Here is a 14,579-nt window from a genome sequence, read left to right on the forward strand (position 1 = left end):
TACAATAAAATTCAGAATTCTAGAAAAGAATCTGGGCATTTTCCTAGAATTAAAATAGGATCCAACCTAAATTTTTACGTTTATGTTTCTTAAAAAACTATGATCTGTGGCCAGTATCATGAAAAGACATAAAATATCATGCATTTGAAATCAAAATTTATTAATTTGCTCTCAAACATAACTGAGTTTAATATTAATTATGAATAAAATGATGGTTTTATTCATAAATGCAAAATGCCTGTGTGTGTATCAATGAAACTCATATTTTTTTTCTTGCAGTGGTGGTCAAAATATAACCATCATGGGCCGAAATTTTGATGTAATTGACAACCTAATCTTTTCTCAGGAGGTGAAAGGAAACGTAAGTCTTCAGCTGCTTTGTAATAATAGTTATAATCTTTGTGATAATAGTTGTAGTTAATAATCATCAAGGATGATTTTTGTTTTCATCACACTAAAATATTTGTTCTTGTTCAGTCACTCAGTCGTGTTTGACTCTCTGTGACCCCTTGGACTGCAGCATTCCGGGCTTCCCTGTCCTTCACAATCTCCTGGAGTTTGTGCAAACTCATGTCCATTGAGTCAATGACACGTTGGGGATGCTTTTGGTTTCTGTGCTTTTGTGCTGTTATAAGGTTTTACCTGTTGCACGATATTACCATCTGCGCTCTAATGGAAATATTAAGACCTCAGACTTGGAGTTTGCGAGTTGTGGCACAGAGGGAAGAGGAATGAGCTTGATGTGGCAAGAGCTGCCATCTTCTCCCTGTGGGGTTGTGGCTAGCCCTGTAATGAGACTGTGCTTATGAACACGTGTGAACATGCCTTCTGAGTGGCTGAGGTGTGATATAAAGATGAGTGTTCCTGGGACAAGTAGGCGGCGGTGGTCCCGCTGTGCTTAGCGTGCTGTTCCGAGATGCAGTGACCTGCTGAGCTCCCAGAGAGCCTGTCACGTGCTTCTCCTCTCGCCCTGTCTCACTGAACTGATTTGCTACCTTCCTTCTGACCTCACCGCCTCTGGCCCTTCATCTCCCCACCCAGGGGTCTGGCCCCCATCCCCGCTCAGTTCTTGCCCCATCACAAGTCACACACAGGCCTTGTCATGGGAACTGATGGATTTCAGAAGCAGGCTGGGGCTGCTGAGTACACGTATCAGCTCTTCTCGAATGCTCTCCTCATTCTCTCTTCCTCTTTCTGTTCTTCCTTCATGAGAGATGTGATAACAGCCTCTCGGAGGCCCAGTCAGACCACTTCCTGCCAAAGCTAACAGGCGTGTGAGTGGCCGCAAACCTGGCCTCTGCTTGGCACCAGTGTGGCTTCTGGCCTAGATCCAGGAGACCTTCCTAACTCCTCCCAGAGCCTTGTCAGGACGCACATCCACGTCCTGATCCCCTTCAGAGCCAGTTCCAAGCCTCACGCTGTATCTGACTCCAGGTCATGTCTCCGTGATGTCAACACCTCCTGCTGAGTGTGTCATATAGGTTGACTCTCTGACCAGAGGCCTTGCTTGCGTTTGTAAGTGAACTTGCTCTCCCTCCCACTGCTGTCCCTGAATCAAGTAGAATTCATTGAGCACCTGCTGTGGGAAAAACATTTTCCCAGGTCCAGGGGACAAAAGAAATAAGAGAGTCATTGCCTTCATGGCAGGAGATGGCTAATTGACTGGGATGCAATGCTGAGAGCTCAGGGTATCGTTAAGTTCTAGGTCTGCTGACTCTTTTCTGGCTCAGACACCCCACTGTGTGTTTCTAAAGGAAAGGGTAATTAAAACCGGGCAGATTTCAGCAGGGTTGTGGTGTGGACCAGGATGCTAGGACTTGGGCAGGTGGAAGCCGGAAGGGAATTTCAGGTACAGAGGAGACAAAGCTGCTCGGAGGTCCCTGGTGGGAACATCAGTGATATTCCAGCCCTGCTGGAACCAAGAGGATGGGCTGGGAATGAGCCAGAGGGATGGCTGGAAAACCACATTGGGCCGTTCGAAAGGATCAGACTGAAAATGTTGCCCTTAATTCTGTAGGTGAGGGGAGGGATTGAAGATCTTTGAGCAGAGAGTGGTGTGAGGTAAGTACCCTTGATGAGTTTGGCAATGCTGCGTAGGGTCATATGTGAAGGAGTAACTGAAAAAAGCCTGGGAGGTCCTTGCGGATGCCCGTGCAAGTATCCAGGGATGCTGGGGAGATGGTGGAGCTAGAGATGACTGGTCATTTCTCTGGCATTGTCCTTGGAGGGAGTATGTGAATGCCATCCTGGGAGTGAGGGCAGAGGGAAGGAAGAAAAGAGGGCCTAAGGCGGAGTCTTACAGAACAGCTTCATTTGAAGGCGTGAAAGAAAATAAGATGGCCAGTGAAGGTGGCCAAAAAGTTTCTTCGGAACTGCAGAAAAAGAGTATTTCAGATGACGGGAGCTGGTCACAGGCATGGAAATCTAGAGAGCTGGGAATAATGAGGTTAGGATGACCCTATCACCAGTCATATTCCTGGAAGGTATCTTCAGCAGAAAGCCAGCCTGCTGAGGTTACCGCTGTTGAGAAGGGAGAGGCTGTGGGTTTTGTGGTTTTCTTCGTGCTGCCAGAGATGTGAAGGAGAGATTCAGGGCAGTCGTTTGGAAAGGGGCTTAAAGGGGAAGGAAGGTTTTGCTTTTCCAGGTCTCAGCGCTTTGCATCTGACTTTCTCACCTGTAGCTTCTTCCTACCCTCTTTTCAAAACTCCAATATTAGACAGCAAATAATAAAGAGGAAAACTCCCCACCTAGCAGATTTCATTTTGTGAGTTTTAGTTGCTCTGCTTTAGAATATTTGTCAACCTCCCCTCTCCCGGCAGCTTTCTCTGCCCATCTCTTTATACTCCTGAAAATGACAGTATTTATGTTTGCTTCTTTGTTTTAAAGAAGCTGGTAAAGCTGCCGTTGTTCAGTCACTAAGTTGTGTCTGACTCTTTATGACCCCATGGACTGTAGCCTGCCAGGCTCCTCTGTCCGTGGAATTCTCCAGGCAAGAATACTGGAGTGGGTTGCCATTTCTTCCTCTAGGGGATCCTCCCTACCCAGGACCCACGTCTCCTGCATTGCAGGTGGGTTGTTTACCAGTGAGCCACCAGGGAAGCCCAAGTTTGTAAAGCAGGCCGTCCTTTCTGCCTTGTTTCCCATCTTCATGCTCTTTCTTTCATGGGGGCTGCTTTCTCCCTTTTACTTTTTTCCTCTATTTTTTTGTCAGGCCTGCAAAGCATTTTCCTCCTTGTGGTTAGTGATTTCTGCTAAAGCACAGACGTTACCCAACACAGGGAAGCCAGCAGCATGCAGGCCAGCAGCTGGCCTTGCCGAGGGACCGGCTCCTCCCTTCCTGCAGTTTCCCAGGACTCAGCCTTGATGCCCTGAAAGACACGCAGGCTCGCTGGGGCAAAGCTTTCCCCTTTCTCCCACTGACTTCTTTCCAAGTACCCTTTTCCCCTCATTGTATCATCTTCTGCTTTCATTATTACTGATAGTGTTAATAACCATGTTAGCATTTGTTGAGGGCTTTTTTGCATGAATGTGTAAGCATCTTCACATGGAGAGTCACATTTAATTTAGTGAGCCCTCCTCTCATTTAGAGTTAATTAAACCCCATGAGGTAGGTAGTACTGTTATCCCCATTGTGCAGAGAAGAAAACAGAGGCACACAGGGGTTCAGTTGCCCAGGTCACTTAGCTCTTCAATCCCAGAGCTGAGATTCATTAATGAAGCTGTCAAAATGCTTTTTTCTTCTCCCTCAGGTCTCTGAATATTGTATGGCAAATTACTGCAGATTTTTAGCCCCCAGTTTAAAGAGTTCGAAAGGGCCTACAAATGTCACTGTGAAGCTCAGAGTCCAGGAGACCGCCTTGGATTGTGGAAGCTTGCAGTACCTTGATGACCCCAGATTCACAGGGTATCGAGCTGAGTCTGAGGTGGACACAGAATTGGAAGTAAAAATTCAAGTATGTCTCTCTCATTCAAGGTGTGGCGGGGGGAATGTGCTCCCCTCAACCAAAAAGGTGTGTTATGTTTGTGAGTTTCCACATGTGCCCAGATTTCTCCATCTTTTTCTTCACAGAAAGAAAATGATAACTTCAACATTTCCAAGGAAGACATTGAAATTACTCTCTTCTATGGAAAAAATAAGTCATTAAATTGCAGCTTTGAAAATATTACTAGAAATCAAGATCTTACCACCATCTTTTGCAAAATTAAACACATCACTGCTGCAAACAGCATCGCCACCTCTTCCAAGAAAGTCCACGTAAGCCGCCCGACAGTCCTACCTGTCAGTTTCACCTTATTTGGGGGGATTCTGATAGCTTACCGTGAACAATGCCGGGTTCCTGATCTCCTAATCAGAGGAGTTAGCTTCAGGGCCAGGGACTCAGCTTCAGACACTCAGAACTTCGTGTGGCAGAAATTTTATTACAGTGAAAAAGGGCAAGAGAAAGCTTCTGACATAGACATCAGAAAGGAGTGGAGAGTTCCCCACTTGCTAGTCTTTTCAACGTCTTATGTACGTTTTCAATTGGTTACTAACAATAGAAAGGTCTTCTGAGACCCACTCTCACAGCATACATCTGAACATAGCAGGATTAGTCAGAAGGTTCCTGTTAAGGAGAAACATGTCTTCCAGCAAGATACATTGTTGTTATATAATCATCGAAAGTGAAAGTGAAGTCTCTCAGTCGTGTCTGACTCTTTGCCACTCCATGGACTGCAGCCCACCAGGCTCCTCCCTCCATGGGATTCTCCAGGCAAGAGTACTGGAGTGGATTGCCATTTCCTTCTCCAGGGAATCTTCCCAACCCAGGGGTCGAACCGGGGTCTCCCGCATTCCAGGCAGATGCTTTAACCTCTGCGCCACCAGGGAAGCCCTTAAAATCATTAGTACAGAACTTAAGGAAAAACATACACTTGAGCAAGATAAGTTGCTTTGTTGTATAATCATTAGCTCTGGCCTTAAAAAAAGACTAACTCTCTTTAAGAAATAGATTGTTACCATAACAACTCAGAGCTTAAGAGGGGAAAAAAGTCTTATGTGACTAAGATAAAGGAATGTAGAAAGAAAAAGTTTGTCCTTTTCTCCTCCTTAAGGGTCCCAGACCCCTCTTCTCCTTGGGGGCCCTGGACTCCTTATCACGCTATCTAAGAATTAACTGTCTCAATTCCTTGGCTAAACCAGAAGCCAAGATAGAATCTTTTATGGATCTTTGGGTCTTCACTTTAAGTGAAGATAAACAAGGCTGGTGTCTCAGGCCCAAGCATTATTTCCCCAAAATAGCTTGCAGAATCCATCCATGTGCTTCTTGGAATGGCAAAGCATTGAGCACACCATTGTTTATAATAATAATGTCTTGATAGCTTTTGTTCTAGCCATAGAGCAGTCTTTTGTTCTAGACTGTAGCATCTGCAAGCAGAATCTCTAGACCCCATTGACAAATGAGCTGTCATTCTCTGCCTGAATGCAGAGGTGACGTGTCTTAACAGAAACCCAGGATGGGGTCTCCCCAGCGCACTGAAAGTAACGGTAGAGGCTAGTGGAAACCAGGTAGTCTATGAGTCATGGGCTGCTTCCTCTACTGTGAAGTCATGCTCACTGCATGTAATCTTCTCCCAGACATGTTTGAGGGCCCCATCACTGATGTATTTACGTCTCATAATAAAGGCATGAGACCATGGGGAAGGGAAACATATTGGAGACCTCCATTTTTAGCGTTCATGCCATAGGAGACTCTGCACGGTCTCTGTCCCTCCCAAAATGCTTTATCATCTAGAGTCATAAACAAATGGATAAAGGACAAGAAAAGAGAACATCAGACTGGAAGGCAAAACAAAAAATGTGTTCATGTCCCAGGGGCACCAGTTAATAGCTGTGTGACCATAGATAACTTGGCTTTAACTGAGCCTCCCTTGGTGCATCAGTTGTATGGTAAAGAGGGTCATAATAATTATAAAATGAATAACAACAGCTAAACCCACAAGTGCTCCCATGTGTCAAGTTAGTTAAAAAGAGCAAACGCTAGCATTCTTCATAGTTCATGACTCATCCCTGAATGCCTACACTGGGACGTAGGGATGAAGCAGAGAAAAAACGGAACCCGCCCGCCCCCCACCCAAAAACTCAGCCTTTATGGAGCTTACCTAATGAGGCATGCAGTATAGTATAGAAAATAAACTGAAGATGTGTTAGATAACTGATAAAGAAAAGTGAAGTGGAAGGTAGGGGACAGTGTTGCAAGGTTTCTGAAGGTGAGCAGCAAAGGGCTGCCTCTAAAGACGAGTTTTGGGGAGTTCCCTGGTGGTCCCAGGTGGTCTAGTGGTAAAGAACTTGCCTGCCAGTGCAGAAGTCGTAAGAGACAAGGGTTCGATCCCTGGGTTGGGAACATTCCCTGGAGGAGGGCATGGCCACTCACTCCAGTATTCTTGCCTGGAGAATCCCATGGACAGAGGAGCCTGGCAGGTTGCTGTTCATAGGTGCACAGAGTTGTACACGACTGAAGTGACTTAGCGTGCGTGCGCAAAGCTAACCTACTCAGCTATCCTGCCTAGCTTGCCACCTCTTTTTGTATCTTGGAGAAAACCATGTTGGGGGGGAAATGTGTTCCTCACCTTGACTGGGTCTAAAGACACTCTTTGTCCTATTAGGTCAGACTGGGAAACCTGAAGCTCTCTGTCGAACGGGAATCAGTTCTTTCGCCCTGGTATTTTCTGATTGGGCTTCCCATCTTGCTAGTATTTGTCATTTTTGGTAAGTGCCCTGTTTAATTTTGTCAGAGAAATTATTACCAGGGGCCTCTCGGCAGGCAGGAAGACTTTCCTGCTTTCAGGGGCAGTTTGCTTCAGTTGAGTATCAGTGGATGAAAACCCAAATCAAAACTTCAGGAAAGGACTAATAGTTTCACACCGAGGCCTTCCTAAATATTTTTTTAGGATGCTTCATTAATAAAATGCTGAATTACAAAGATGATACCTTGGTGTTTGAGAAATATAATCCACTCTGCTTCACTAAATTTGTGAATTATGATGACTGATGTCCCATTTACATGATTTCCTCGGAATTCCTCTGGGATATGGGGCTCCCAGGACTTGATCATCTCATCCTGCCTTCTCCCCCCAGTAACATCCACACCCCTGACCCCAGCCCTTCCTTTCTGGCAGAACTGTATTTTGGAATCATGATCTGTAAGGTCTATTGAAATGATCCGCAGCTCATCCAGGTACAGTGATCCCATGTGGTTGCTCACTGGATGAACTCCAGCCCACCAAGGTGTCTTGTTTGGCTCAAGTAGCATTTTTACAACTTTGAAGTCACTGACATCATTTTAAAATGACATGCTTCATATTCTTTATAATCACTTGAAAATTGTAAAGATCTGGATCGTTGGATCCTGATGTTTCTATAGCGTGGGTTTGCTAGAGCTGGGGCGCGGCTCTGTCTGGAGGGAGGGCTTATATTCACCACGCTTTTGCCACAGACTCAACCTTTCCCTTCCCTGGTGGCTCAGATGGTAAAAAAAAAATCCACCTGAAATGCAGGAGGCCCAGGTTCAATCCCTGGGTCAGGAAGATCCCCTGGAGAAGGAAATGGCAACCCACTCCAGTATTCTTGCCTGGAGAATCCCCATGGACAGAGGAGCCTAGTGGGCTACAGTCCATGGAGCTGCGAAGAGTCAGGCATGACTGAGCAACTTCCACTTTCCCACCACTCCCTTACTGCTCCACACAGGCCATTTAACTCATCTGAGGGCCTGGTCCCTGTAGCCGTTCAGTTTTTGACCCGTGTTTCTGAGCTGCTTTTCGCTTTAAGTCTGTTTGTTTCCTCTTGTCCTCCTGAAAAAAAAAAAAAAAAAGAGAGAGAGAGAGAGAGAGAACTCTTCTCCAGAGCTATGGAGCCCTTTCAATTTCTTGTCTTAGTACAGGCATTGTCTTTCTGATGGCTTTCTGTTAATAATTGCTCATTGCTTCCTTCCCTGTACTCACTGTCTCACTGACTCATCCATCCATGCATGCATGTGTATACCTGATGGTTATTGAGCACCTGTTGTGTTGCTGATAACTGTGCAAGACTCTGGACCTTGGGATGGTGAGTTCAGTCCTTGTCCTTTCTCTCGGGGAATTCCCGGTCCAGTGAGGAAAAGATTTATATGTATTGTTGACTAGCCTAATGGGATGAATTCATTCTGTAGAGACCTTGTTTTGTACTGTTTGTTGATGATCGTGTCAGGTCTTTGTTAAGCTCTCCCAAGTTGGCCACCACTTGTATGCGTCTAGAATCCAGAATTGGACCTGATATATTAATGAGGTCTTGGCTGGTGCTGGCTTTGAATAAGAAGATTACTTGTAAATTCTAAATGCTGAGCTCAGTTTTGAGAAATCCACTGCTGTCAGGCAGCTCTCGATAGAACAGTCTCATCATGGAGTCAGTAAACTCTGTGACTCCCTAGGAAGGTCTGATCCCTTCCCGGGCTCCCTGTGACTCTTCCTTCCTCTCCCTTCACTTTGTTGGTAAAAACTGTTGATGCTCTTTAAGGTGAAGAGGGCTGCATTTGACATGTGGCTCTTGATTTCATTGGTGCCTGAGAAGCCCTTCAAAGCCCTCCTCCCCTTCTTACCATGTGTCATTAGCAGCGTTAGTAAGTGTACCCTTCAGTCCATCAATCAGATCATTAGTGAAAATACTAAACACACCTGGCCTAGGGCTGCCACCTACGAAACACCCCCACTGTGGCTTCCCCTGGAGATTTCAACCAGGAAAAAGCCGTGACTGGAGGGATGTGGCCTGCTAGCTCCCTTTGCAAGCAGTGAGCTGGTGCTGCCTATAGGGTGGTCTGCGGACCAACGGTCCCAAGTGATGCTCCTGGGGAAAGGGTTCCACAGTCAAGTCAATTTGAGAATCACTGCCTGCTCCACCGTTCTTGAAGATGCATGATGCATGTTATCATTAAGACTGTTGACTGTGAAGTAGTCCAGTGCAGAGCTGTATAGTAAGTCCCTACATACACACCTTCAAGTTGTGAACTTTCAAACATGTGAATATGAATGTCAGCCCCTGAATAATGGTTGTTGTACCATACTGCTGAAAATGTTTTTTTTTTAAATTTTGGTTTTTTATGTACATGTTATTTTTGTTGAGTATTATAAACCTGTTACAGTACAGTACTGTGTTAGCTGGGTACCTAGGCTAACTTTGTTGGACTTACGAACAGAGTGCACTTAAAAACCCACCATCAGAATGGAACATGATGGCATGGAGGTGACTTACTGTGTAGAATTTTATTTCCTCCAGCACCATTCGCATCTACTGGTAACGTGATCCTTTTATCATGAAATTTCTATTAAGAGAAAAAATTTCTAGAAGAATAAGGACAGTTGACAATAGTAAGGACAGTTGTTACATATTCTTTTTTAAAAAGAGGCTCCAAATGCTTTCTGTGAGTTGCTTATTGGAACACTGTCAATACCACAAGGAGGCAGGCACTTTAACATAAGGCAGCCAGGCGCAGAGATGCCAGGGAGCTTACCTGAGGCCACACAGCTAGTTGATAGCAGAGCGGGGACATGAACCAGTGCTGAACTTGTTCAGTGTGCTGCCTCTGCAGTGTAGGTTAGAAGCAGAATGAAGTGGAGAAGGAAGCAACATCCAGACAGGGCGCTTCTCTGCGGACCACTCATCCTGTCATCCACTTGATCTATGCAAGTTTGACTCACGTAGCGCACTGTGGATCTGTGGGGCTTTTTCTGCATTTAAGGTTCCAACTTTATTTCTCCAGGGATGTTTAGAAACATTAAAACAGAACAGAACAATATAAGTGGCCTGTGGCTGTAGGGAGACTTGGCTTGTTTCATTACTTTTCAGCCAGCTGGAATCTTTGGTTACAAGTGAAGGTTATTTGATTTAGTTTTTACTTTGAAGATGAGTAATTTTTTTTTTTAATTTTTCTGTTACAGGTGAACATCTTCCTGTCTAGAGTGACCCTTCACTAGAAATTTTTCTTCTTAGAGATTCTGCCTCTTCCATGCTAGTCTTTCTTGCTTTCCCTCTGTTACAAGAACTATGAAAGTTGGTTCTGTTTTTTCCTTGCTGTGTTTTAACCTGTCAATCTCTGGCTGGCTCTCTTTCTCTGCAGTGGCCGTGGGGGTGACCAGGCACAAATCGAAGGAGCTGAGTCGCAAGCAGAGCCAACAATTGGAGCTCCTTGAAAGTGAGCTCCGGAAAGAGATACGTGATGGTAGGCTCCAAAGTTGTGTTTGTAGAAAAACAAGCCTTTTTTATTGTCTTTTTTTTTTTTACCCTTAAATGGAACCAGCCACGTTAATGAGAACCATTTGTATGATAGAAGACAACTGAACAGCAGGGTCTAGGCCTGGCTTTGTATTTTATTTCAGTTTCTTCGCAGCCAACCAAGTAATTATCTATTGTTTCTTCTTTAATGAAAAGCAAGGTCATACTCTGTGTTAGACAAAACAGCAGCAGATCTTATCCGTTGTTGGTTGAGTTAAAATATTGCTCTTGGGATTCTGTTTCGCAGGCTTTGCTGAGCTGCAGATGGATAAATTGGATGTGGTTGATAGTTTTGGAACTGTTCCCTTCCTTGACTACAAACATTTTGCTCTGAGAACTTTCTTCCCCGAGGTAAAAGAGCATTGATCATCTTCCTAAGGTTGAGACTTGAATAATAATGAAGGTGCTTGTTGCTGTTGTCAAAAAACTGGTGTTTGCTTCCAAGGCAGCTGCAGATAATGTGCTTGGTACAGAATAATGGCTTAAATCTGAGCAGAGCGGGGAGGAGGAGAACTATTAATTGGATTGATGAGGGTAGAAAGCAGTGATGGGTCGCTGGCAATTACTCTTTGTCCAGTAACAAAACCCTAGGAGGGACACAAGTTCAGAGTGATGATTTTTGCTTTATTTTACTACCAGTTTAGAACTGAATTTGTAGCTTGGGAAGTGAGCTAGTTTATTTAAAAATCAATAAATTGTGGGCTGGCCAATTTGTTGTGTTTATCTGCATGACTTCCGTTGCAGCCACTGGATTATTCACCATTACTTCGCAATTGGAGATGGAAAGTGCCATTGGCCGAGAGGGAGGAACCTAGACACGCGTAGGGTTTGAGTTAATAGCAGCCGTTTTTAGCACTGTAGGGTTTTACGGTTCTCTTCAGCAGTCATTCTTCAGCTGATGCGACGGTGTCACCCTCATTTAGCAGAAAGAGCTGCATGAGATGATTAATTAATTTGTTCTAGGACTCCGAGGAATAGTCTCCTTAAGCCTTTGGGTTTTCACGTTCTCACACCTCCATCTCCTCACCCACTCACATAGCCTTCCTCATTCACCCTCCTGAGTCTTTGGCAACGTACGCCCATCCTCTTGCCATTGCCTGAACATCCTGATACCCCAGTCCTTCCATACCGCTCTTTTCTCGTCCAGAACTGGTGCCCATATTGAGGCTCAGCTTCTGGAACACATCAACACCAATTATCAGATTTAAATCTAGATTCCTAAGCAAAGCCAGTAATCTCTCCAGGCCAAAAGAGAGATTTGGCCTGTATTACTTTACCAGCAACTTCTCAGCTTCATTTGGCCAGAAGCCTAGAGTTCAGAAACCCAGACACGGGCAGTAAGCAATTTTCAGTTTCTCTATCATTCTAGAAGCAGACACCATGATATGTGATGCTGTGTCTGGAGGTTGGGGTACCTCTATAAAACACCTACCATATATATATATATATATATATATATATATATATTTATTTTTTTTTTTTGGTCCAAGTCTTAGTGTAGTAAATCAAGGAGGCTAGAAATAAGACCTTAACTTTTTGCACTTGAATATTTTTTTTAAAGTTATCCTCCAAGAATATCAGGCACCGAGACTTACCATTTGGCACTCCTCCATTTCCACGGCAGAGCACCGCCTGGGGAGGGGAGTTTAATTCCCTGAGTCAGGATGACTGTGCCTGACCTCAGCAAAGGTTGCACCATGAGTCCTATTTCCCAGCTATCTGAGATCCCCATTAAGAATTTAATAGCAGTAAAATAAGAGATTTCTACCGTCTACAGGAGTACTATATGGGCTTTTATAGTTAATAATTGCCCTAGAGTGCTGAAGAGAGTAATCTGTGGCCTGCAAAAAAAGTTTTCCTGTCTTCTAAATTAGGTAATCAAGAGCAAGATTGAGTTGAGGAATGTAAAAAACACTGTTGCGAGTGTTTAAAAAAAAAAAATCCCAGACACAATGCTGTATTATCTTAAAGACATTTGCGAAGGCAAATGATTTAACTCAGGGTTATGTAGCATCTCAAAGGAGCGGGGGAGACCCAGGAAAAGCAAGCACATACATTTGTTAGAACCCCATTGTGAAGACCTGAGTTAAAATTGAACTGATAATAATTAAGAAGTGAGAACAGGGGAGGGTATTCTGTGACAACACCAGTTGAAATGCGTTCTAGACTTTGAAGTCCCAGTGATGAATAGGCCCTTCACTGATAAATCTGGACCAACATCCTCTAGGCCTGGAAGTTGGGAAGTGGGGAGAGAACTTGAGTGATGAATACCTACTCAATAACAACAGGCAAAACCCAGAGGAAATGGTAGCTTCTCAGAGACCAAGGCATTACCAGCTCCTAGTTTTTTGCCCTGCTAGTTGGGTTTTTTTGGATGTAAAAGCCTTGCTTTAAATTTTATCGGCAACTTTGTTTTGCTGTAAATAGAAGACAGACATAAGGCTAAGCAGAGCATCTAACCACCTGGAGGAGAGGAATTTGAATGAAAGGAGGAAGGAGCCTTTGAACCCAGGGAGCCAGAGCAGTATTTCCCTATTTGAGGTCAAGAATTAATCTGTTTAAATTGCCTATTGACATAAGGTTGGTTCAGCAGAAAAATATTAGGAACTAGAAAACGCAAACCTGGGGTCCGATTTTTCTGCTTATTACTAGTGGAGAGTATAACCAAAATAGTCTAAGGTCTTCTGCTTGGGCTAACAAATTTGAAAATATAAGGCAAAAATCCTCTACAGAAGAAATTCACTTTAATGGTTTCAATGATTATGAAAACATTTAAAAATAACAATGTTTAAATTTATATTTTTATCCCATTGACTCAGTGTTACACATCATGCTTTTTAAATTTTAATCATTTAATTCCAATATGATTTATGATACATTAGCAGAAACTCAAATTTCAAAGTTTATATTCAGGGGCTACAGAGCATAACAGTTTAAAATATTTTTAGAAACCAACAGGGCAATGGCATTGTGGTTTAGTATGCTGTTAGTGATTAAAAAAAAAACTAATAATGATAGCTGATGTGAAAACCTTACTATGCACTCGTTAATTTTATTTTCACACCTAACCCATGAGGTGGGAGTCATTACTGTTTCCATTTTGCAGATGAGGAAAGTCAGGTTCAGAGAAGTTCAAAGACTTGTCCAAAGTCATGTGACCAGCAGGTGATGAAACCAGAACTGGAACTCAAGTCGTTTGACTCCAGATTCTAGCTTTTAGCCACCCCTCTCCATCCGGTCCTGAATAACATTGTGTATTGAGACAGTAAATACTTCTAAGCGAGGACTTGCATAAACTTACCAATGCAACTCAGTATTTATCCTTAGAAGGTAAATTGCTTGAGGAGTGGTCTGTACATTTGCATAATCTTTTCACCGCCACTTCTTTAACTTTTGAATCAATTCTTTTAAATACCTTCATCTGTCAAAAAATGGGACTGATGCAATGATAATTATTCTTGGAGGCCTTCAGAAGTCACTGGTGTTTCTTGAGAGCTGAATAATTATTTATTATGTAGAGAACATGCAGTGAGCATACGCCCAGGGGCTCTTCAGATTAGCAAATAGTGTCTCTACTTTATTAAAACGAACTCAGGTATTATAACAGAAAAAAACACTCTTCATTTCATTTGGATGTTATGAATAATTAAAGTGTCTCCTTCCTCTCAGTCAGGTGGCTTCACCCACATCTTCACTGAAGATATGCATGTAAGTCTATAAGTTTTCATTTTTAGCCCATGACTGCCTGACTCTCATAGTGTCGTCATCACCACCATCATCATCTCCATCATTATTTAGAATTGTTATTGTGGGCATTTGGGGATCACAGATTTGGTATTAAATAATTCATTGTCTTGAAACCCCATTGTGGATCTACTTTCTAACTTTTAGTTAATTTATTTATATTATATTATATATTTTTTCAGAACAGAGATGCCAGCGACAAGAATGAAAGCCTCATAGCTTTGGATGCCCTGATTTGTAATAAAAGTTTCCTTGTGACTGTTATCCACACTCTTGAAAAGCAGAAGAACTTTTCAGTGAAGGACAGGTATCCGGCAGTTTGTTTCTATTTTGAAAGTGATTAAGGAGAGAGGATAAAACTGCGCCTCTTATTTCCTTTCCAAACGACAGCCTGGACTTGGTGTCTGAGAACCCGCATCTCTCTTTTGAGAGATCGGCTGGCTCTTTGGGTGGCCATGCAGTCTTAGCGTCTCCACTTCAGAACACAGTGCCCTAACACAAGTTCTGTTTTGAAGAAACACACACATGTGACCCCCCCCAAAAAAAGCACCCCAAA

The 14,579-nt window shown here is 43.5% G+C and overlaps 1 protein-coding gene across 2 annotated transcripts in view; it reads left to right on the plus strand.

Annotated features, from left to right (window-relative positions):
- The window catches only part of PLXNC1 (plexin C1), a 155,442-nt gene that overhangs the window by 94,493 nt on the left and 46,370 nt on the right, over window positions 1-14,579 (plus strand). For both annotated transcript variants that reach the window (XM_060412507.1, XM_015094600.3), the window contains exons 12-19: window positions 280-361; window positions 3,750-3,953; window positions 4,070-4,255; window positions 6,643-6,745; window positions 10,125-10,226; window positions 10,527-10,630; window positions 13,949-13,987; window positions 14,206-14,330. In XM_060412507.1, coding sequence (XP_060268490.1) covers window positions 280-361; window positions 3,750-3,953; window positions 4,070-4,255; window positions 6,643-6,745; window positions 10,125-10,226; window positions 10,527-10,630; window positions 13,949-13,987; window positions 14,206-14,330 — 945 coding nt within the window. The remainder of the gene's footprint in view (window positions 1-279; window positions 362-3,749; window positions 3,954-4,069; window positions 4,256-6,642; window positions 6,746-10,124; window positions 10,227-10,526; window positions 10,631-13,948; window positions 13,988-14,205; window positions 14,331-14,579) is intronic.

This window comes from Ovis aries, chromosome 3, assembly GCF_016772045.2.
Source record: "Ovis aries strain OAR_USU_Benz2616 breed Rambouillet chromosome 3, ARS-UI_Ramb_v3.0, whole genome shotgun sequence".
Lineage (NCBI taxonomy): Eukaryota > Metazoa > Chordata > Mammalia > Artiodactyla > Bovidae > Ovis > Ovis aries.